This window comes from Actinia tenebrosa, unplaced genomic scaffold (assembly GCF_029948245.1).
Source record: "Actinia tenebrosa isolate PJP-AT-01 unplaced genomic scaffold, QUT_ActTen_1.0 PGA_scaffold16__25_contigs__length_10494907, whole genome shotgun sequence".
Classification (NCBI taxonomy): Eukaryota; Metazoa; Cnidaria; class Anthozoa; order Actiniaria; family Actiniidae; genus Actinia; species Actinia tenebrosa.
The window spans coordinates 1,341,826-1,366,679 of NW_028292576.1; the positions used below are offsets into that span (position 1 = coordinate 1,341,826).

At 35.1% G+C, this 24,854-nt stretch overlaps 1 protein-coding gene across 5 annotated transcripts; it reads left to right on the forward strand.

Annotated features, from left to right (window-relative positions):
- Positions 1 to 240: 240 nt before the first annotated feature.
- On the forward strand, positions 241 to 24,099 carry LOC116293868 (neuropeptide FF receptor 2). Of its 5 annotated transcripts, none has more exons than XM_031701364.2 (5): positions 241 to 307; positions 7,704 to 8,018; positions 13,001 to 13,192; positions 14,289 to 14,733; positions 22,292 to 24,099. In XM_031701364.2, exons 2-5 carry the CDS (start codon positions 7,853 to 7,855, stop codon positions 22,473 to 22,475), a joined length of 987 nt encoding a protein of 328 aa, XP_031557224.1. In that variant the 5' UTR covers positions 241 to 307; positions 7,704 to 7,852; the 3' UTR covers positions 22,476 to 24,099. The 5 variants fall into 5 exon arrangements, with proteins under 5 accessions (XP_031557224.1, XP_031557223.1, XP_031557229.1 ...); XM_031701369.2 differs by lacking the exon at positions 241 to 307 and adding an exon at positions 19,664 to 19,843 and having other exon boundaries at positions 7,544 to 8,018; positions 22,292 to 22,418; XM_031701368.2 differs by lacking the exon at positions 241 to 307 and adding an exon at positions 19,664 to 19,881 and having other exon boundaries at positions 7,545 to 8,018; positions 22,292 to 22,428.
- The last annotated feature ends 755 nt before the right edge of the window (positions 24,100 to 24,854 follow it).

The following is a 24,854-nucleotide window of genomic DNA, read 5'->3' on the forward strand; positions in this document are numbered from 1 at the left end:
AGATTTCACTAACAATTTCCTAATTTTATCGCTGCAATGAAATGATGTTTCCTTTATTGATAAGGAGACATTTTGGAAAAAGAAAAAAGCCCTAATTTTCTTAATTATTTTAGTTTGACCGGGAAACTACTGACAGAATGACAGCCGGTTATGCTTTTGAAATGACGATCATGGTGACAGTTTAAACTGAGCTCCTATTTATTCGGTCGTAAATGTTATACCTTTTTACATTAGAAATAAGCTCCTGCTACCGACTAAACACTAGATTGCCAAGGGCGACTCCGATCAATCTCCAGCAAACTTCAAGGTAAGTTGTATTAATAAAATGTCTTCCAAATAATATTTTATACGCTGTTATGGTATCATGATTTTTTGAGAACAAAAAACAATTAAACTCCACGTATAATTGAAATGGGAACTATGGTTTTGATTTTGAAATCGAGCTGGACCACGAGCTTACCCAAGAAGTACACTAGTACAATCTGAAAAAAACAGTCACTTATTGTTTGTAGTAATTATTTTTAAAGTCGTTTTTGAGGAATCTAGTTTTTATTTTTTTATTTTTAACAAAGCAGAATGTTTAAAGTATTATTATTCAGTATTATTATTATTATTATTTCAGTATTATAAGAAATAACACAGATTGATTTCTATCATGCAGCATAGAAACTGCATATTGTTATTTTTGATTTATTTTTTGATTTTTTTTTTTTTTTTTTTGATTCATTGCCGCAAATTTGTCAGTCTTCTTAATTCAGAGAAACCACAAAGCAGCATATCTTACTGAAACGAAGCACACACACACACACACAAAATGATGGGAAAATGTTATCCCTTTTACCCCTTTTAATAAGAGTATGTAAAGTTTGCATAATTTATCACATGGATACTGAACTTGCGCCGATAGTAAAGCAGATATCTTTTTGCAAATGTTATTTTCATTTTTGCCGTCCTAAAACTGAATGAATTTTCTCTGTTATGAATGATTTATCTATTTCTAATGATCATTATCAAACATAAGCGATACATGAAACAGAAATAGAAACTCAACATTTATCTATTAGCGCGTTATTCATCTTCCGAACTAAACACCCTTAACCAAATCTAATGGTTAACTTGTCACCATCTACAATCAAAGTTATTGGTTCTTCAGTATTATATTGTCATCTATCCTATTAGATCTACCGCATCCATCACGTGCATAGACCGTGCCCCATTTGAAAACATCAAACGGCAGCGGATCGGAAAGCTAAACAAATGACGTGGGCGGCTTTTTGGATTTTGTGCAGAAATTTGATTTTAAATGATGAGTCATTCACTGGGTTTGATAAATATTTCTCAAACATTAGACCACGTCCACACTGAGCTGACACCAATGAGTTTTTAGAACGACTCCGTTTTCATCTTGCAACGCACCGCGTCAACGCTTTTTATTGCGTCGCCCTTTTCTAATACGACTCCCCCCCCTCTTTCCCGGTACAGGGAAGCCAAAAGAGACAGGAAGCAGAGAAAGTGTGGTAGATAGGCAACCGTTGAACACCGTATTCTGTTTTATTGCATATCCGGTAGTTGGATATCATACCTAGACGTAGCCAGTACTGACCAAGTCTTCGTAGTTTATTCAAGAGTAAATGGTGAGACATTTCAGTAAATTATTTGCAGAAGTCCTCAAATATGACATCGACTGCAATGTTTCTCTCTAAAGTGCCTCTTCAATCAGTTCTGCAATCTTTACCAGTAATGATAGTTTAATGACATGGCCTATCGTGTACTCCCGTTGGTTTTCATAACATACATCACCAGGAGGAATAACTCGCGCGCTGATTGGTTGGTGGCTTTGTTCTTCATTACATCGTTTATCATATGAAATTTGATTTGACTTATTCGATTATCAGTGCAAGGACTTTGCCAAGTTTGTTTTGTTTTGTTTTTTTTTTTTTTTTTGCTTTTTTTTTTAAATATTTTAATGAAGTTGAAATTTAAATATAAAATATTTGTCTGTAGGTTAATCATACTCTTTAGAATATCCTAACTTTCAACTTTCAACGATTTCATTCTTCAGTACTTGATCTCCGGCTTTGATCTTGGTAAATATTCTTTGCCCTTGCTAGGTTTATCAAGTCTAAAATAGAAATAAAAATTGCATTTCAGGCTCCTATCTTTTCTTTTCTTTTCTTTTCTTTTTTTTTTTTTTTTTTTTTTTTTTTTGGCGAAGATGTCGAGACTAGAAAAAGCTAGCACTTTTTGAAGTTCTCTTAAACTTTTTCAAGTTTTGAATTAAATTTGGTCCTTTCATACTTAAGTTTTGTTGTGTTGAATCCATATATTTTCAATCAGAAGCTTTACTTTTTTTTTTTTAACTAATTAAACTAATTAATTTATAGCCTGAATTTATTAAAGCCGCTATGAAAAAAAGGATTCAGCATCTGACAAAGGTATCGTCATACCCACCAACCAATCAGCGCATTATTTTTAGACTAGCTAGCAATCTGATGGAACAAGGATTTATTGAGAGATCTCCCCTGGTTATTTTCCCCCTGCATGTACAAATCTTGCTGATTCGCTGATATTGATGAAACTACAAGACTTTCCATTATCTTTCTGTGATTCCTGTCTTTGTTCATTGAAACTTTAATCCCGGTCAACTCAGAGTCAAAGAAAGTCGCTTAAGTTTATTTCTCAAGTGGTAGTCAAGTAAAACAAATGTCAAACAACTTTTAGGTGTTTTTTTTTTAAATTTAAATAGACGAATAAAGTCGCTCGAGTTTATAATTCTCAACTTTGGTTGCCAAGTAAGGTATTCCTCCCTGGTTTAGCTCATACAATGATGCAACTCTCCATACCGGGGTACTAGGTTTGAATCATGCACATACTTCAATTTGATTCTTCCTACCCCACACCTATACATTTTGGTTTCATAATTCATGGGTAGAACAGTGAATCTGAAAATTCAAACTTGACGTCGAATGATAATTGTTAGATAGCATGCATATGAGGACAATAATAATAGTCTTTTTTTACCGATTCTTAAACATGCATTGCCTGATACGTTTTTACTGATCTTTTTTCTTGAAGTGTTTCATGATAGTGACTGACGTCATGTGTTGTTCATTCAGTCCAGTGCGAAAGCTCTTATCGCCACATTTATTCGATTGCACGCGCAATAATGTTTTATCAAAACCGCTGTAAAGTCATTGTTGGTTTTCAATCACGAAATGTTTAGTTCATCGACTAACTTCGCTTTAAGGTTTACGCTTTTTTATCTACGGCCGGTAATAATAATTATATATATAAAAGGCCCGTTAGCTTCGATGCTTGAGGCTTGATGCAAGAAAAGGTTCTAGCGGATCATATGGTACAGGAGAAAGAAAATGATAAGCTTCAGGTTAACTTTAGAATGGAAATAGAAAGACTGAAAAATTAAAACATTGTAATTGGTTGATTGGCTCAACAGTTAATTTCAACTGAGGATTTCAAGTGGTATTCCATTACTCCTGGTCATGTTTTAAATTTCTTATCGTTATTTGCAAGCGGTATATAAATGTTGGCGATATTTTGAATATTCAAAAGACATCCGTTTATCCGGCTGTGAGGAAGATTATCTAGGGTTTGATCTTGTAGTTTATCCAAGCCATACTAATGTTCCTCAAGCACCCTGTTGTTAACTTGAAGAACTTATAATCTCTGCACCCGTAGGAGGCGCGACAACATTCTTTCTGCACAACTAGAAGCGTTTTTGTTTTCCATGGAAATCTACATATGTTTGGGTGTGTGTTAAGGTTGTTGGCAAGCACTTAGTTGGATCATCTGTAGTTCTTGGAGTACTGTACCTTCGGTTTTTTGGTAAAAGATGGCTACGTGCCGTGATTGCTACTTTTAAATGCAGTTTTTCTCTGGCTTCGATTTGTTTATTTTCAAAAGATCTCTTTACAGTCAGTTTCGAGTTCTCCTGGAAGTACTAGTGAGGATTGCTTTGCTTTACAAGCCTCCTCGTCCTCATCCTTGGGCTGTTTTATGAGACAAAATAGATGCCATCTTGGAAACAATACAAACCTGACCCTATCCATCACGTGCACAGACCCAATAATGTCCTCCTTATTAGTGTTCAGGCAAGCGATCTTTCTGATTATAAAGACTAGTGTTTAAATTGAAGATTGTGGATTTATGGGTTTGTACTCTCCCTCTCTCGCTTAAAAAAGACTCTCATGGGCATAAAGGTGATGTTACACGCGACGATTTTTCGCGTCGATTTTTCGCGATACGCCGTTGCGCAAAAAATTGATGCGTTTAACACACCCGCGCGCGTAGATTTTCGGATACGGCAACACGTTGCAAGTTTTTGATTCTCCTTCAAAATCTCGCAACGCGAAATGACGAATTTTCAGCAAGCTGATGCGTGTAACAGGTTCGTCGACAATATTCCGCGCAATACCTACCCAGAATGCAGTTCAAGTACCGGGCTGATGTCAACAAACAAGATGGCGGCGTTAATTGAAGAAGACGAAAATTTGAGAGATGTTGATGAATTGTTAGTTGACCAAAGCCGCTTAGATGATGCAGCACGTCTGACGTTTATATCGTTCATCAAAGCAAAGCCTTGTCTGTGGTCTCCACATGACAAGCAAACAAAAGACGTAAAAAAACAAGCTTTAAAAGAGGTCGAGGAAGTGTTTCAATTTGAACAAAATCGCGAAAAATTGTCGCGTGTAACACGTTCACTTCGTTACAATGATGCGCGAAAAAACGGCTCGTGTAACATGTATTAACAGTTGGCAACGCGTATCGCAAACAATTGACGCTGAAAATTGTCGCGTGTAACACGAGAAAAGAAACCCTCGTCAGGTGTCTTTTTTAAACTTTTATCATACCACAATAAAATAAGCAAATGAAAAAATTGGGGGCGGTCACTCACTTAAAAACTTAGTTTAGCAGTAGCTGTCACATCCCCTGCTAATGGACCATCATTTAGAGGTAAAATGCTCTTTCCTATAAATTACGCATAATAAGTCATGAAAGAGCAGCAAATTTTGATATAAAATGCGCTTTATTTACATCATAATTTTTGAAAACCTATCATGCAGATTTATTCGCTTGCCAGAAAGGAAAATCAGAATATTCGTGGAACAACTCGTGTAAAACCTACTGGATTAATAGACCAGATGAGTAATCCTAACATGAGAAGCTTTAGCGTACAGTAATAGTACGATTTACTACAAAATGTGCTTCAGTTTTCGTCATCATATAAGTTTCTAGATCTCTCGTAAATTTGTTTAAGAGAGAATTCTTTTCGTGTTCAAGCAGTGAGCGCCAAAAAGTATTATCTTGAAGAAAGGCTGTTGTACAAGGCTAAAATCTTGTTATTCAGAAAATTTAACTTGTTTGAAAGTGGAGATGACCGATGAAAGTGGAATCAAAGTGTTAACCCAAAGCAAAAATCTTATTCGAAAATGAGGTTTAGGCCTTCATTTGCTTATTTCCCATATATTTTCTATAAAAAAGCCTGACAAAGCAGCATTATAACACAAATGCAACAACATCTTTGCACAATTGAAAATATTGCTTCAAACAGGCATTTTATCATAGCACATCAGTTTCTAACTGTTTAAAAAGGTTCTGAGTGTTAACCCAAAACGAAAATTGTATATCAAAACTCATACGAAAGTCTAGTTTTTGGCGCTTTTTGCCATTTGCTCATTATTGAAAAAAAATTTCCTCTTAATAAAATTTTATTTAAAGTTTCTACCAAGAGTATAAAAGTATATATATACAATATACGTAATAAAAAATAGGGTTCACCGATTTTGTTTCGGAGCTTTTAGAGTTTGAGGAAGATAAAACATTTCATCGAACCATTTGATCGAATTTAATTTATGCATTATTAGGGCGTGTGCACTTTATAACATATACAATAATGTGCGACAGCCAAATCAATGGACTTTCTTAATGCTGAATTCTTAATCTATTGAGTCGGCCACAGCTTTTAAGAAACATGTAAAAACTGACCTTTTTCAAATAACGGCATTTAGTGATTAGCCATATCAAGAAATATTTATACAGTGCATATTTTAAATCTATATTTTACATTTGAAGTATGTTTTTAGCTTGATATTTTATTATATAGTTATATTTATATCCATTTACTATATGTATGCATGTTTGTATGTATGTATGTGTGTATATGTATGAGTGTATGAATGTATGAACATTTATACAAATAGCTAATAAGATGCATAATGTAAAATAACCATTTTCAACGCTTAAAACCAACTGATTTATAATCTGTACGATCTAATAGACAAGAAAAAAATATTTTGACAGTCATTGAATGAAACAAACAAGAAATAAAGCGATTTTTCTGTTTTCCATATCATTAAATATACTGAATAAATTAGATATATGTATAAATGTATACTACAACGTTTCTATATACACCAAATTGCTAAAACTTTGACAATTTAGCGATATATATACATATATATTTATCCCCTTTTTCCTATTGTCTTTCCTTGAAAATCCAGGTAAGACAATAGAAGAAAGGGGGATATGTATATATATCGTTCAAGTGTCAAAGTTTTAGTGATTCGGTTATAATACATAAACTTGAATATAGATGGTAGATCAACGATGAACTTCCAGTAGAAGGATTTCAAAGAATTCAACAGTCTGTTCTCTTCATAAAGTAAAAAGAGAAAACAGGCAACTTCTAACTTTTCCAAAAAAATGTATTTAACGTTTCGGCCATCGGCTTTCTTCAGAAAAATAAAGATATATACAGGATAAAAAGTAAAAAAGTAAAGAATGAATAGCCATACAACTAGTATATAAAGCGCATAAGAACAAAAGGATGATGTAACCAGTATATTCAGACGAAAAGCCCGTGGTCCATGCTTTTTGCAGAATTTTTATATATGTTATATGTTATAAATATGTTATAAATATATATATATATATGTTATAAATATTAGAGTTATTAAGTTATTAGAAAATGTAATCTTTATTTCTTTATTTTGAGAGGCGAATCGGACGGCAATGTCATTTCTAATATAGGAATCCTATTATATATAAGATTATCGAGATACTGAAAAAGAAATGGACTTTATTCGGGTCTGGTTTAGTGGCGGCTTAAATGTCTCGGTAATCAGACAGATACTGATGATTTAATATCCTGTTTTTCTTAACATTTCAAACACCTTTAATAACAAGTACACGAATCACCCGGCTAGTGTTCTTGCTAAGAGCCTAACACTTACACTGATAGAGGATTAAAAAGATTGTGGCATTGATAGCCCTAGAAAACAAAATTTAGTAATAAGAGCCAGTCTAAACTACTTTCATGATAATTCCTATTGTTTAAAAATCAATGGCTGCGGTATTAATTTAAAAAAACAATCCCTTGGGCTAATGTCTTCCAAAATGTAGGGGTGACCAAGCCGTTGCTAGCTCAGTAATCTAGTGAGGCATCCCTTTCCATATGACACTCAATATACGACGCGTGGCTGTCTTTGCCCCCATACATAAGTGACGTCTGGCCTCTATGCCACCAAATACCGAAAAAACTATTTGCCTACGTAACTCGATAGTAAAGGTTCGCTCATTCTGTGTGTTTGCTTTGTAAACGGAGATAGGATTTCAATAAGACGCTAGAAGACAGAAGAAGCAGTAAATTACCTTTGTAGTGAGTTTACCTGTCAATTTGATTGTAGGCAAAGTAAATCATCGTGGAATTTCACTGAGGTTGGTCTAAAATCGTAAGAAGAAAACTGCTTAGACTTTATTGACGAAAAGAAGGCACAAAAAGACACTGTGTTGAGTACAATACGTACACAGTGTAGATTACTGAGTAAAAACCAACATGGATGGAGCCATGGTCAACGCTACAGCGGCGCCTCCTGTTGTACTAGAGCCATTGGGAATGAGAGTTATAAGACTTGCTATCTATATCATCATCTTTCTCATTGCAACCATTGGCAACTCGCTGGTTATATTTGTGGTATACAAGACAAGGGAACTCCACACTGGTAAGTACAGATTACTCCAGTAATTATCGTATTCTACTTCATAAAGTTTATTCCTTATTTTTTAGCGGGTACGACCAAGTACATATATTTCATATTAAGATTATATTACTTTTTTCATTAAAAACAAAAGTGACTATAGTCCCCTTTTTATGATTACGAAAGGAAGCCAGTATAGTGTTTATTTAGCTTAACTCGTGAAGGAATTCACTGTTTTCTAAACCACTACACCTTTAAAGCGGATTAAATTATGAACAGCAAAAGCGTAATGCCCACGTTAAAACTTCTGGACCCTCGTCTATCGTGTGATTTATGTTTCTTATGTTTCTCGTAAGAAGGCAATTCATTCATGTCGAGTACGCTCTTAAAATATCCACAGTCTGTAAAACGAGAAAACTTTATTAGTAACGCGGCAACTTTAATAGCTAGCTGATTAGGCACTTTGAAAGGTAAAAAGTGGTTGTTTCAGTGACGAACATTGTATGTACTCAGAGACTAATATAGGTAAAAGATTTGTGCCATTGGACGTGGAATCATAATTAGTTGAGATGACAAAAGAACATTTTCCAGTCAATAAAGGATCGTGGTGAAGTAAACAAAGTAAGACAAAATGCATGTTTGGGGGATTAATGTCTTACAAAATCATTTGACTTGCTTAATAGTTGTTTGCACATCACTATTCTAAAAGTGGTATACCGTGAAAGAACCGCTAAAAGTTCTTGCCTATAGTACATCGATTGAGAGGGCTGTGAAGATAGTTAAAGTAGCCGACTACTTAGTACATCATATTTTTGCTGATTGAGTGAGTGATGGGCCGTTTGATTTGATCAATTAACATCACCACAATTCCAGAAATGTGTCACGGTTTTTAGAAATACTTCTATCTTGTTTGCCGTGATATTTGCTAGCTTCTATTCTAACGCAGATATCTTTTTGAGTATGGGCTATTTTTAAAATCCCGCTTCAGGGCAAAATGCTTATCATTAATGACATCCATACTCATACGACTTCCCAGCAGAAAACAATACATATTATGAGGATGTAGAATAACCGGTAGATTTTAAGGGCCTTCCTGTTATTAATCCAAGATATTATCTATGAACCTCGCCAACCATTCAAGTCCACATGACATTCGATTTTCCAAGTTGTTCCTGACGCGTGTATTGCTAATGTTTTCTTCAGCTGAGATTTCATGAGATATTGGGGTATTAAATACCATTGGGTTTCCGGGCGTGTTTTAGTCCACACTTAAGAGCACTTTTCCCGTGGGCTGTTCTCTAATACGAGGACACTCTAGATTTAAAACAAAATGCGAAGCCATGATATGTTAGGTTTGTTACTTTGTTGAACGAGAATAGGTATATTAAATGTCACTGACTTATTTGCTGAATATGAATGAATACGCAGTAGTTTGGCGAATTCAGGATAAATGGGCGTGAGAAGGAAACTATATATGAAACTTGATCAGACCGTATAACCCATTCATTATTATGAGTGAAATTAATACTGTCTTCTCAATAAAGATACGGGAATAGTTAGTCACGAAATTGTCGCGTCCTTATAACTATTCACCTCACTTAACTACAATAACATAAAAAAGTGTGGTTATTTAATGATTTTCCTAAATGTAGGCAAAGATTATGATATAAAATTAGTTGCGTAGAGGTAATTCAAGTATTGAAGCAAACGACAATGCCGATGTGTTGAAGACGGCTGAACTAGATTATTTTTTCCACACATTGCGGAAAATAAAATTAAAAGAGCTCTTAATTCTGAAGTTCTATCATTTGGCAATAACGTCTTTAAAACATCCAACTAACTAAGACAATTGGATGATTGCACTGTTAGGCCCCATTTCAATCTTTTCTCTTCTTTCTCTTTTCCTTTCCTTTTTTTTTTTTTTTTTTTTTTTTTTTTTTTTTTTTTTTTTTTTGTGTATTTTGCTTTTATTTTCAAAGCTAGATTAATGTCAAATGCGTTTGAATATGAACGCCTGAATACTTGAAGCAAATAATTGTAAACTAACGTAGTCAAATGAAAAAAGGAATTCATCAAAACTCAAACTAGTGTGCCTTACTACATTCGGGTTATCAAAACAAAAGACAAAAATTAAAAGGCTAGCATGCCATAACACCAAAGTAAGTTGATAAGGCATACGGAACTTATTATTCGTAATGACATTTATTGGAAGCGATAAGAAATGTCAAAACGTATACTGATATCAAGCACAATCAAAACATTGCTTATTGATGACGGCGAGCTCCAACTGTCGTCAGTCACTCGGTAAGCAACTCCAACCTTCCCAAACTAGGATAACGGTATGTCTCGATTCATGACTCATGAAGGTCACTTGAAAGATGAAACTTGCAGTTCAAAACAGACATACCAATGCGACAAATTAAAGACGCGCTGATGGACAAACACAAGAATCTCTGCTCTAGAGAAATCATGTAGTTTGAGGATGCCAATATTATTTGAATGCTTTACTGTAAAACTTTAGAAGGGCTTACATGGTTACGCGTGGGAAAGCATATATCATATCAATCATGACGCATATATTGCGTAGTGATTTTACGAGCAAAATGGGGATATAACAGATCGCGTATCTCAATAGCCTGAAGTGTGGCTTTGTGAATCATTTAAGGTCAAACCCATAAAAAGTTCGCATTGGCTGGTAATAATACACATGTTTTTTTAATTAGAGTTTTAAGAAACTCGGCTCCTGTTTTATATGAATATACATTGTCCTTTCTAATGGCCAACTTCGGAAATTCAATTACTACTCTTTTGTTAAAACAGCAAAAAGACAACAAAGGCACAGAAGCTACAGAAGCCTTAGGGAAACAAAGTGATTAATGATATCAATTACTGAATGTTAATTATATTACGATTTGATTTCAGCACCTTTTCGAACTGATTATGCGACGCTAGATATGACTCGGCATCCTGACTGATTAGATCATTATTGATCTAGGGGCAAGAGGGGTAAATATCATGGATATTGATAACAATCGGCTCTACCATTAAGAAACACTGAAAGTTGAACCTTTAGTTGTTCATGTCAAATATACAGTAGTCGATTACCAGGTTCAAAGGGGAGGGGGTAGGGATGCCCAGGCTCACAAATAATGATTTCATCTTCACCAACTTGTGAAAATTCCAGTCCAGTCGACTCAAAATCAGCCCGGAGTCACAGTCTTCGTAATACCTAAAAATATATTTAACATTTAATTACAACAAAATATATCCGCTGCACTGATTTTCATGATTCACTTCCTTTATCTTAAACTTAGCCGACTGAAAAATACGTCGTCCTAGCATGGAAACCAGAATCATAAACAATTATGAAAGCACGCAAAGCGCAACGCATGTAAGGGTTTTATCATTGATAACCTAAAACTAGCTACCTATCTAGTCTAACTTTTAAGTTATCATAGGTAGCTTGTACTTTTATGTATGTCATATTTCTCACAAATGTAAATATTTAAATATTGTGTTATATTAATAAGTACTGAATAAAATATTGATTGAAAACTACAATGACAAAAAATGTTGCGCAGTCCCTCTAAACGGCTGGATATATCGTTAACCGTAACCATATAATGGTTATTACCGCGTATGAATATGAAAACGATGTGTGATGATAAACGATAATGATAACACTCATTACGATGGAGTTAATATGCCTCAGTACAAGTATTAATAATCATTATTCTAAAGATAATGAAGATAAAACTGGCGACACAAGTGGTAGATTTTTTAGATTATGAAATTTTGTCTTCTACGTATGGATTAGGTTTTTTCCAATCAACCGATACCATAATAGAAAAAAGGGTGATATCATCTTAAATTATTCGCGTCGTAAGATGTGTTCAACTGAAAAATTCAAAGCATAAAGACATTCACGAATAATCCATTGTTGGCTTTCGTCAAATGTTCGTGATCTGTTTATTAATTGGAATTTAGAATTTTAAATCGCATCAATTATACCCCTTTCTTTTGTGAAATTAAAGTTCAATAATTAAGCTAATTATTTCTACAGATTAAAGGTCAGAAACAACTTACGATAATTGAGCAAGAGTTATTTCAGTTCAATCCCGCCAAGCTGCGCCATTGTCATTTTGCGGTGATTATAAAGTGTCTAAGCAGAGCAATTTTCTTTCTTTGATCAAATCACCAAATTACTAAGATAAAAAAGTAAATTACTCTATAATGCCATAGTTGACTATTAACTATGGTAATGAAATCAAGTGAGCTCGTTTGATATTTAAGACCAATTAATAAACAGTTTCAATTAATTGAAATGTATTAAAATGTGAGAAACATAGTGTGAGTTATTCAAAGCTCGTGCAAATCGGTCACTATGTTTCCTGTATAGGAAGGAAAGGGCCGAAATCAATTTTAGCAAGCTAAGAAAAACCACTAAAAAGTAGAGAATGGTCAGAAGGGAGCGATCAGAAGAGAAAAAGAACACAAACTCGATTGAGACCAACCTTGTGATATAAACACTCTGGGAGCTGTTTTGCTCTCGAAAAGCGAAAGAAACACTCGGGTATGCCTCGGGTTTTTAAGGTGGCTTGCTTCTCTCGTCATCTGCAGATCTCAGCGTGTTTAAAAATCAACCACACCCTAAATCCATGCGTTTGACTAGGTTCTTCAATTCGGCGGAAAACCCAGATTCTTAAAGCCGGGGGCGGAATTGATAGTATTTCGTGTTTTGCATCGAAACAATGGAATTTAGGGCTTAGTTGATATTTTAAACCAGTTCAAACGCCCAGGCTCGGTTTTGCATTAATGCAAAACCTCCCCCTAGCGTTTGAACTTACATATTTATTTTGATATTTATATCACAGTACATGAGCGCATTCAAACATATCCGTGCTTCTCACATAGTGGAATTTAAAAACAGGCAAAGTAGATGATAATGCGGAGCGATCTGTGACATATTGATATAACTCAGTTTGGGGTTTGTTTTTTTTTTTTAGTTACGGGATACCTGATCGCCAACTTGGCTATAGCAGATCTTGGTGTTGGCCTATTGTGCATTCCATTCACTGTTGTTGTGTTTGAGCTCAACTTTGTTTGGCCCTTTGGTTACTTTATGTGTAAGCTTATTTCTCCAATTCAAGTTTTCTTCTTAATGGGATCTGTTGGCACGTTGATGGCGATATCAATAGGTAAGTATCATGAAAACGGTTATTATCCACGGGACCGAGGTAACAGTAGCGGCTTTGTGGATCGAACTGTTAAATGTTGGGGGAAACTGTAAAAAACATAATTTTTCTCTCATGGCCCAAGTATGAGGATGATTTCTTTCGGAGATAAAGGTACATTCAAGCAGGACCTTACGTAATATACATGGAATGGGGAAAGCATGGGAGACTAGGGTGTGTTTTTATCAAAGAAAAAGAAAATGCTAAAATTAATGAGTGTTTCGTAATAGTCTTAAAAATGTCAGAAAATATGCTTGCTCTTATTTCGAAAACTAGTCCTTCATTCGTGTTTTATGTAGTGTTTAAAAAACGAGTAGGAGTGTTTTATCAGGTATAAAAGCACGAGGCGTAGCCGAGTGCTTTTATACTTAATAAAACACGATCTACGAGTTTTTTGAACTGCTTAAGACACTCATGAACAATTTATAAGATTTTGGTTCAACTGGAGCCACCATACACGTCACGAACATGGATTTTTATACTTTGATAGAGATTTGACGTCACGGGCATGCGCAACCAGATTCAATAGAAGCTCCCACACGTTGGATATTGCGTGCCAAGGCAAAGACAGGCACGTTAGTCAAAGATCATTAGGGTTGACTATGACCTTGATGAAGCTCTATGTCTTCATCTAAACTTGAATGTATACTTCATCCCTGATGAAGTCATCCTCATAGTATTCGAGTGGTCTTTATATAAAGATCACATGTGTCTTTATATAAAGACACATGTGTCTTTATATAAAATCACTTGAATACTAATGAAGAGGACTTTATCGGTTATAAAGGTTCATGCACGTGACGTGTATGGTGGCTCCAATTGGACCATAGGCTTATGAATTATTAATGAGTGTTTTAAAAGAGAATTAAACAAATATAAACAGGATTTATTTGTTAACTAGAAGTGTAGACCATCGACAGAATTCATTCCTGAATTTTACCAAACTCAAGGGGGCGTAATGTCAATAGAATATCTAGAAGGAAGAAAGGAAAAATAATAATAGAGCGAAGCTATAGGCATAACCAGAGTAGTAATGACCTGCTTTTGTCTTGCTGTTTAGATCGTCACCAGTCAATCGTTTACCCATTTAATCCAAGAATTACGATAACACAAGGGAAGCTCATTATTGCCCTTATATGGTTGATTGCACTTTTCCCAGCATTCCCTATGCTAGGAGTCATGAAACAAAGCTATACATGGCATAAGGATGGCCAACCAGCGTGCATGGAAGATTGGCCTGATCAGAAGCTCAACGTCGCGTATACAGTTGCTTCATTTCTTTTAACCTACGCGATTCCTCTGCCAATGATAATCATCCTTTACATAAGAATTGGTTTGAAGCTAAGGGAGGCAATAAAGGATGCCGCTGACCGACCTGGTTTTCATGCAGCTCAACAAACCACACGGATAATCAAGATGTTGGTAGCAGTTGTTGTTTGCTACGCCTTGTGTTATCTGCCATTCCACACTTTGTATTTCACTGTTTCATCAGGACACAGGACAAGGTATGTATCTTTTATTTACGCCATTTTCAATAAGAAATAAGACTAACGCTTAAGCTAACCACTAACAGACCACTATGTGTTACTTCAAATTTGTTGTCTCTGACTTTACATTATTTAATAATTTAGTATCATGCATCAGCCTAGTAATTGCAGTGATATTGCAGTGTCCTTGGACTTGGACTTAAAATCATTTTAAATCCAAGGACACTGGAAAAGATTTCTTGTTATACCATCAGGGGTTTCAATGTTCGTCACGTGGCTTGATTCTAAGCATGTAAAACTGAAATGATTTTTGAAGGATAAATAACTTCAGTTCCCACAGTAAAAGGTGTTAACGAAGCCGGAGGACGAAATCCGTCGAGAATGTAATCTAAGAAGTTCACTCTTATCTCTATTCACTTTATTATGGTTATTGAAAGTCATCCATTGGTCGACCTCCAGCAGGCAATTTTCGATGCTTGTTCTAGTGGACTTAAGATGGTTATCATCATTATACATGCGCAAACAGTGTATACAGTTGTTTATAATATAACTAGTGTTGAGATATATTCATTTACGGGATGAAAAATAATGATCGTCTCAAACAATTTTTCCTTGATTCACTAAAAATTGGTCATACGATTAATTTCATTATCGAAAAATATCGCACAGCCAATCAGAGTGAAAAAGATTGTATCAGTTTTTTTCTCCGCCATTGAGGGGAGATTCAAAATGAAGCGAGTCGACGCGTTTCCTTACACACTAGGCTTTAATGGCTACGTCAAGATTTGCCAAGACATCTTCTGTACACGAATTCATAGAAGGCAAAGAGAACGAAAATTCGAATAGAAAAGCACTAATATATATATATTTATATAGGCACTGCAGTGGCGGATCCAGGACTTTAAGAGGGGGGTTCATTTTTGCAAATCTCGGCACAACAATAACGTTCTCTTGCATCATCATTTTTCCCATGAGGCACATCACTGGCCTATCTAGGAGCGCTCCTGATAAGGATAGCCTATCCACCAGTCCCATTTCAAATTAAATCTCATGAGTTAGTACCATACTTTTATCTATTTATTTTTAAAAAAATGAATAAAAATAAAAAGGAAATCCAAGGTATGCTTGAAAGAAATGCTTTAAAGAATTTACAATTAATAACAGGCATTCTACGTACAGCTTGAAGGTAAGGCAGCCAGTACCGGATCTAGAAGACAAAATTTCGATACGCATTTCGCAATTAATACTGAAAGGCTGAAAGTTAGTTTGTTTTATTATCTAGTTTTGTTTTCCCGAGAGTCTTGATGTTTCCCAAGGCTTCGGGAAGACAAAACTAACTATTTCCCTCGAGATCAAACATTAAGTGTTAATATTTTATTATTAAAAATACACAGGTGATTATTGAAAATCTTGCGGGCTGATTGGTCGAGAAACTTACACTATCACACGATAATCACCTCCAGCGATAATCCAAAATGGCGGCCAGCCGCTTTGTTGCTGTTACCATAGTCAATTAACTATGCTGTTACCGGAGAGGAATTAGAAGTAATGAAAGAAAATGCTTTCTCCAAAAGGATGAAAATGGAATTAAAACAATCAAATAAGCTCAAACAAACTGTTTTGATTCGCAAAGTCGGAGTTCGCCTGTGTTCTAATTGAAAGCAGCGTTTGTCATTTCAATTTAATTTTTTCCTAATTTTAAGCGTGTCTTTTATCTTCTTTTTTTCTTTCTTTCTTTCTTTCTTTCTTTCTTTTTTTTTTTTTTTTTTTTCGAATCGCCTGTGTATTTATACTAAAACAATTATTTGCCTCAGCCCTCACTGAATATCGGAGATCCGCTCGAAGACTCGCGTCTCGTTAAATATTATATACTTAATGTCTGGTCGCAAGGGAAATAGTTAGTTTTGTTTTCCCGAGAGTCTCGATGTTAAGACATTAAGTGTTTTGTTATATAGCAATTAGGAAATATTGCGAAGTCAGTTTACGAAATAATACTCTTTATTTAGCGAGTTTTAAAAATGCATGAAAACTGAAAATGATTTCACAAATACAACTCACATACGGCCTTGTATTTCTCTACCAAAATGCGAGAGTACCAACAGCTTTTTTAGTCGCTTTTTTCGTATTTTCCGAATCCTTTTTTCTCAATGAAAAACTGTAATTTTTCTGTAGAAACACTGGAAAATCTCTGTTGTTGTTTTGCCGGCTTGTTGTTTAGCTCCATTTGTACTGAAAATTCAAGCAAGATATTTGCTCCCGCATTGTTGTTTGTGATTGGTGCAAAAATATCACGCCATCAGCGTTTTTCACGTTCTGATTACGTGCACTTGTTTATTTTCACGATTATTGTCACGTGCAAGTTATTTCCCGACCGGGAAATCAGTAACTTTCCCGGTCGGGATACATTTAGATTTAACCAGTGTCACGTGTTCATCTTTCAACCAATGAGAGTGTTCGTTTTATCGGAACATTTCGTAGCTATATAACAAATTCCAGATATTCACTTCGCCTTCGGCGAATAATTGTTAAATAAAACAAGTACTCGCCTCAGGCTGTATGAATATCAGGGGAATATTTACCAAGACGCGGGTGGCGAATGATTTTTAAATATTGACTTAGTTATACCCCAGCTTATACAGTCATCGGCAAAAACTTTAACCCTTCCTCCATTCATAGCTAATTAAAAGCTGCTGTTTTCTTTGTCTGTGACGTCACGTGCAAACGAAGAATATCACGATTTTCAGAGGATGCAGTATGTATGTTTAGCGGAGTTTACTTTTCCACGTTTTTCGTTCAAGCGTGGATGATAATGAATGTTCCTGTTCTATAAACTATTAAAAAAAAAAACAGAGAAATAATAAATGCAGCGGGGAAGGACCACAAAGGAACAAAAGTGTTATGTATGCTAGTCCACTCAGCAGTATAGAGATAAATCAACTAACAAATTAAATAGATAAATATCTAAAATATTACACTGTCTCCAATACTACTTCCAAGTAACACGTGGTCAGTGTTAATTTCTACCTTCAGTTCTACCAGGAAAAAAATAACTGTAATCGACCATTTTTGAGAAAATAGCAGAAAAACGTCAAAATAAACATCTGTGCAGTGAGTAAATTAGAACTGATTTCTATCTTTTAGATGTGAATACCTGCCTAACAGTCAAATATGTGGATATGAATTATTTTTGTGCCGTGTCTGTTCACTTCTGTATCCCTTAAAAAGTTTTACTTTGATCATATCAAAAATGTTCAGTGCGAGTACCAGGGGTGCTTACCATTTAAGCCAATCCATCCGGTGCTAACAACCAATTAACTACCGTGTTTCTTTACTGGAGACCTTCACTGAGGGGTATGTTTCGTTTATTAAGATTCCTCTGGGCAACACGTTCAACAAAACCCTATAAAACAATGTATCGTTGTAAAGGTTATATGATAAAGATTTCGAACGAAAGATTATTTGAAAGCGATTTTTTCAATTTCAAAAGGTGCCGGAGCTCAGGTTGCAGGTAGTATCACGATGCCGTCACGAATAATGAATGATGTGTTAAGTTTAGGAAGAAATTAACTTTATTACTAACCAAGAAAAAAATGTAGATTGCTTGTGCAAATACGTTTGAGACACTGGTGTAAAAGGTATGGATACTTCACATGGTAGAGTTCACATCGGTTTCCTGGTTTTTTTTCTTTTTTTTCTTTTTCTGTTTTCTTATTAAAATTGGGACGATAATCAAATTCCTGACTTGCTTTTCTTGTCTGGATTGAAAGACCTTTCATTGTGTTGAAAAAATGTCACTTTCCTTTTTCAAATATCTTTTTTCCTTCAAAAGATATTAGAGGTTTAAAAAAATGGCTGCCATTTTTTCTGATGACGTAAAATTCTCAGCCAGATTTCAATCAAAACCAACCAAATATAGTAGAAAACTTGTTAGGGGCCTGGACACCAGTGAGCTGCCATGGCCAGTTTTCTTCTTTTGTGAAGTACTTTTTTTTAATAGTAAAAATTTGAGACATTAAAATTTCATCGTCGTCCCACTATGTCCTTGTTTTATACCAAGTTTATGAGTTAGAGAGTGCACCGTTTTTGTCAGTCTTTGTTATAGAGTACTCAATTTTGACTTCAATTATTTTCGATCTTTTTACTTTCTATAGGCAATCAAAAAAGACTTTTGCATACCAATTTTGACGAGAATTGGTCAAATATCAGCTGAGATATGACCATTTGAATATATGACTACCCCATACAAATCACTGTATTTTCGGCTTAGTCAAAAACGTTTTAGTTAAAAATAGAGCGTTTTCACTCACGTGAGAAGACAGCCATAAACAATAAAAACTTTCTGCACAGTATTTGCATAAAAATAGAGTTCAACTAACGGAGGATAAAAAATGTATTGTTTTAGTACCCCATAATGGCCGCTGTGACGTCACGTGAAAACGCTCTATACACAGTGATTTGTATGGGGTAATTATAAATTCAAAATGTCCGATTCTCGTCAAATTTGGTTTGTAAACGTCTTTCTTAATTTTCTATCGAAATCTTTAGCCAAAAATACGATCAAGCGAAAATTAATTTTTGTGACGTCATCACTTAAGTACTGTCTTGAGTATTGCCTGCTAAGGTTGCATAACAGTCTTCTCTTGTCTAACTTTTAAAAAATCGTTTATCATAATTCCATACATACATTCGTGATGTAATCTATTTAATGGTGTTGGAAATTAGCTCTTTCACTTCTGTAAGCTGTAATAGGTGATTGTTCCACATTGACATGTCATTCGTGAAGGTCCAAAATCCCTTTAGTATTACCCAGTCTTGCCTCAGAATTTCATTCAATTTGTTTACAAATTTCAAAACTTCAATTAATGAGGTACATTTTATACAAGGGTTCTTTGACTGGTAGGCCTATCCAACATTTAAATGGATTCTTTATTTTTGCTTGTGTTTGTAGGTATACTGACATTCTGAACTCCTACTGCCAAGTGATAATGTACTTTAATAGTGCATCCAATCCTATTCTGTACGCCTTCCTGGGCGACCTGTTTAGAGATGGATTCAGGAGAGCGTGTGGAATGCGATCCAAGAAAGAACCTTTGTCAAATTGCACTCTCAAAACTGCCGCACCTTAAATGTAAAGAGCTTTGGAATTGGAATTTATTTTGACTTGAGGTGTGGTTCGTTATTGCATTGTGCTCTAGATATATACAAAGCTCAATAAACATAAGATATAACAAACTGCAAAACCGTTCTCGAGTTGAAAAGCATATGATATAGAAGCTGAAACCAAAATGCATTCCGGGAAATTATATGATAATATTCTGATTTATTTATATTTAAAATACGCAGTTTGTATAAAGCATGACTAATAATGTGTAACCAGAAAATCTACAAAGCTTTTCGCTGTCGTATCACAGCGTGGGACAATAACAACAGCCCAAAGATCGAATTAGAATTTAGAAGTTGATTTTTGAGGAGGGAGGCAAACCGTAGAAACCGGAGAAACACCCTCGAAGCGCAGGAGAGAACCAACAAACAACTCTACTCACATACGACGTCGAGATCGGCAGGACTCGAACTCGGGCCGCATTGGTGAGAGGTGGCGCATTAGCAACGCACGCCACCAGTGTTTCCCATAATTCTGGCTTATAGAGAGATTATTTACAGAACTCCTTAAGTCAATGACTATAGATTAATAATTTTAGGTTCATGAATCATTTGGGAAGCAGCTTCTATGTTTTATATTTTGAACCCGAATTAATATCGATTTTGCAACTAGGCATGTATATAATCTTTAGGACGTTACTTTGTGTCGTTAAGTGCACTTTTGTGGTTTTATTAGTTGTCAGTGGCCATGATGCGATCCAGCATTAAAAACTTTATGTTACTGATGTTGTGAAGGAATATTGTCAACAATATTTACCATTCTTATAGCCACAACTTAAACCAATACTATCCAGTGTTTTAATCAAAACCTAGCCACACGTAGTGGCCTTATCTAGCAACAAAATGTAAATAAGAAATCAGATTTAGATATATATAGACAAACTTAGACAGTTCTTACACACACTGAATCGACTTAACTTAGGAGTTAGAAGGCCGAGTGTAAGGCTGTAGCTGTAGTTGAACTGGAAAGCACGGACCTAAGTTAGGACGAATGGCCTAGTAAGGAAATCCTTCTAAAACCACACCTACTAAGGGAACGTCTTTCTAGTCAGCTTCACTGCACCTTACGCTCGTAGCAAACCTCTCGTATTTGTAAAGTTAACTAGTCTCCTAAAGGACAAGCCGAATAAAGAGTGGTATTCCAGGCGATCCCGGAGCTATTTCAGCCCAATTCTAACATTCTAACTAATTCGATCATTCACATGAAAGTAATTCGTTTCTTACCTTCTAAAGTATATAAGTATAAAATTATAGGTTCATAGCTAGTAATGTCTTACTGATTGCACTGATTGAACGAAATGTTAAACCGTTTGAACTAATGCATCTTACGTTGATCTACCTGCACTTATGTTTTATTGTAACACTGATCGGCTATTATTCATATAAGATCGCATGCTATTTGATGCGTTGACGTTTGAATTAAATGCGTACCAAAGTTCTTGTGAGCCATCACAAGAAAAAAAATGAATTAATGAAACTGGATAACAGGTCTTAGTCAAGAACCTTATTTTATTCAGCTTATTTTCCCTCATTTGAAATGTATGTGCTCATGCGTGTTGCACAAAAGCACAGTTACCTCTTGTGTCGCAGTTTTCTAACTGATCTTAATATGTAGTTATTCTCATCACAACTTCATGCGTGAGTCATGCAGCTTTGTAAATCTTTGGTTCGTGAAAATATGGTTCGATTTCAGTTTTCATAATGCTAGTTACTTGATAGAACACGGTTACAAAAAGTAACCCAAAGGATTAATTAGAACATGACGTTTTCTGCATTCAAATGTGTTTAATATGTTGGGAGGTTTTCTAAAAAAGCCTAACATAGTCTGGTAATGTAAATAAAAATAACTAAGAAACATATATCTTTTGTTACATTAATCATAGCCATATTTATCGTTAAGCTTTTCATGCGTTGACGGCTAAACTAATCTACAACTAAATCACTTTAAACTAATTTGCTTGAAATCTTCATATGTTAACTAGCTACGTATCAAATCATTATATATGTCGAAAAATACTCTTGGTCGGACCCAAATATAAGCTCCGCTGATGAGTTTTAAATTGGGCCCTTCTCAAGATTATCTTGTGTACGAGGCTAACATAGAAATACAAAAGAAATGGCACAAATTCCATCAAAAAAAGTGTTGTTTTTTTGATATTTCCATTATAACCTCGCATCCAACCGTAACATTTCGTAACATTGAAACAGCACCTGATTCCATTTCTTGTGACAAGTCTAGAACATGGATAACGATAATGAGTTGGAAATGTTCCTCTCGCTTAAACGAGTTTTGGTGAAATATTTTGCAATGACGCAAAATAAGGTGTAATGCATGCCTATTATCCTCGAGTTTTTGATGTAATATATCTTTACTGAGAAAACTGTTTTAATTGGTATTTGATTTGCTCTTTTGCAGACCCGACATTTTATGGTTGGTGATGTCATACGCCCAGGTCTTGTTGTACTTCAACAGCGCATCCAATCCCTTGTTGTATGCATTTCTTGGAGATCAATTTAGAAACGGATTTAAAAAAGCACTTGGCATAAAACCCAAACGAGACGGCGCTATATCTACGAGCACCCATGGAACATATGCATAATGTCATCCAGGAAAAGTGATCATGAGGTGGCTTTCATGACTTTCTTCACGACATTTGTGGTATATTTAACAATTATTCGCCTGAGACGAAGTGATTTTTAGGGAAATATTTACCGAGCCGCGAGTCTTCGAACAGCTAGGTAAATATTTCCTCGAAAATCACTGAGCCTGGGGAGAATAATTGTTTTAGTATAATTGTAGACTTGAACTATCAGAGAAAACTCGAAATTAAGGATTAAAAAAGTTTAAGTATTACTTTCGATCTGGACAACTTTGGAAAACCTCATAATCACCGCTCTCAGAATCACCGGTCGCTCAACCAATCACAGCTCGAGAAACTCTATACATGTATTCAAGTCTAAAATTATAATAATTATATTTAGTATACATCCAAACTTGAATATAGAGTTTCACGCGCTGTGATTGGTCGAGCGACCAGTGATTTAAATCCTGAATTTTGATTTTTCTCTGATATTAAAGTCTAAAATTATACTTAAAGTACCCGACTCAGTGTTATTATGGTGAATATTCACCGAAAACCACTTCTCTTTCTTCAAATAATTGTTAAATATTTGATAGTACAATTTTAGATTAGTGAGCTGTGATTGGTCGAGCAACCAGTGAGTATTGGACAATATTCACTAGCCGAGAGATGATTATGAGGTTTGCCAAAGTTTCCCAATGTAGAAGTACAGTCGAACCTCTATTAAGCGGTCACCCCTGGGGAAACATCAGGTGACCGCTTAATAGAGATGACCGCTTAATAGAGGTCAAGTTTACAGTAAATACAGTAAGAAAAGCGAATTTTCCGGAAATTATTAAGTGACCGCTTAATAAAGGGTGACCGCTAAATTGAGGGCCGCTTAATAGAGGTTCGGTTGTAATACTAAAACGTTTTCTCTGTTACCGGAATTTTGGCTTGGCTCTGATTTTCAAGGCTAAAATTATAATGAAACAAATATTCACCGAAAGCGAAGCGAATATGGTGCATATTTACCTCGACTACATCTCGTTTAATATTCACCGATATTCACTTTGCTTTCGGGCAATAACGTTTAAACATATGGTCCTAATGTAAATACCTAAAGGATGATTCAATCGCCAAAATATACAGATGCAACTATCATATGATGTAATACGACAACCATCAACTTTCACCATCATTCTTTATTTGGTATTCATTTCTAAATCCTCCATCGAAAGCTATCGGCAGGGGTGATTTTGAAGTGTTCTGGATTTGTTAAAGATTTTGAAATTCTCTCATGTGATAGTTGACAGTATACTCCTATTTCAAAAAGCGTTGTTGGTCGCAGATCTGAAATATGAGATAAAGTAGCACCTGTAATTTGTAATATATTTACAGCCAAACAACGTTATTTCCTTTTAGAATGGAATATGAAGCATGACTTTAGTTAGGAATGTGATTTTTCGTTTTCTCGTATTTTAGCCAGAAAACATAAATGCACCAAAAAATCCGTTTAGTCACAGATAGCCCCAGATTTCAGATATCCGACCGTGACAACTATCAAAATAGCAAATGCATTTAAAGATTGTTTTTTCCTTGAAATACATAGTAGACACTATATATGTATTAGTCAATTTTATGAGTTTTTTTTTTTTTTTTGTTTTTTTTTTTGTTTTGTTTTGTTTTGTTTGTTTTTTTTTTTTGTTTTTGTTTCTCGTTTTCTTTTTGTTTTCGTTTTCGTGTGTGTGTTCTAATTCTTGGTTTTGGTTATTTATATACAAAACTGACTTCGATGTAAAAGGTAACTTATCATCTTGCATTTGTGGTGCTTCGCTTAAAACTCACTTTGTAAGATATGTTTGAAAAATCAAACATGTAAAAGGCTTTCGAACAATGCGATGCTTACCCTCGAGAAATGCCATTGGAAACTGTAATGGATTCAGTTATAGCCCTTTATTTAGTAAATTCAAAGTCGTGTAATCAAGTTTTCTAATGATATGATCGCTAGGCCCTAACATATCGTTAGTTTACGCATTATATTACGCTAGCTATATTATCTTATTTCATAGAAGTTTGTTGCAATAGACCAATATACAGCAACGGGCCGCGTGATCATTTCCTTAATATTTGCATATGAACATCAAATGAGACGTCATTTGCTTTACTGCGCTGAACTAAAATACAGCACTTGCTCGAGCATAGATAACTTATGGGTAAGGCAGGTTGGTCTCAGGCTGCGTCCATCGCCCAAGATTTAGCTTGTTATCTTAGTTATTCACGTTTGAATAATAATATATTTTAAGTCGTCTAAGCTGCTTGTTATATCTTTATGCTTGCCTTTTAAATATCTTTTCAGGCGCCCGCGGATGGCGTCAGCATCCGTGCTACGTTCACTAAAAAGCACATTTGTTGACC

Coding starts and splice junctions, on each gene's coding strand:
- LOC116293868 (XM_031701364.2), top strand. CDS start 7,853: ATGGATGGAGCCATGGTCAACGCTACAGCGGCGCCTCCTGTTGTACTA. Junction 8,019..13,000: donor GACAAGGGAACTCCACACTG/GTAAGTACAGAT, acceptor TTTTTTTTTTAG/TTACGGGATACCTGATCGCC. Junction 14,734..22,291: donor TCATCAGGACACAGGACAAG/GTATGTATCTTT, acceptor GCTCTTTTGCAG/ACCCGACATTTTATGGTTGG.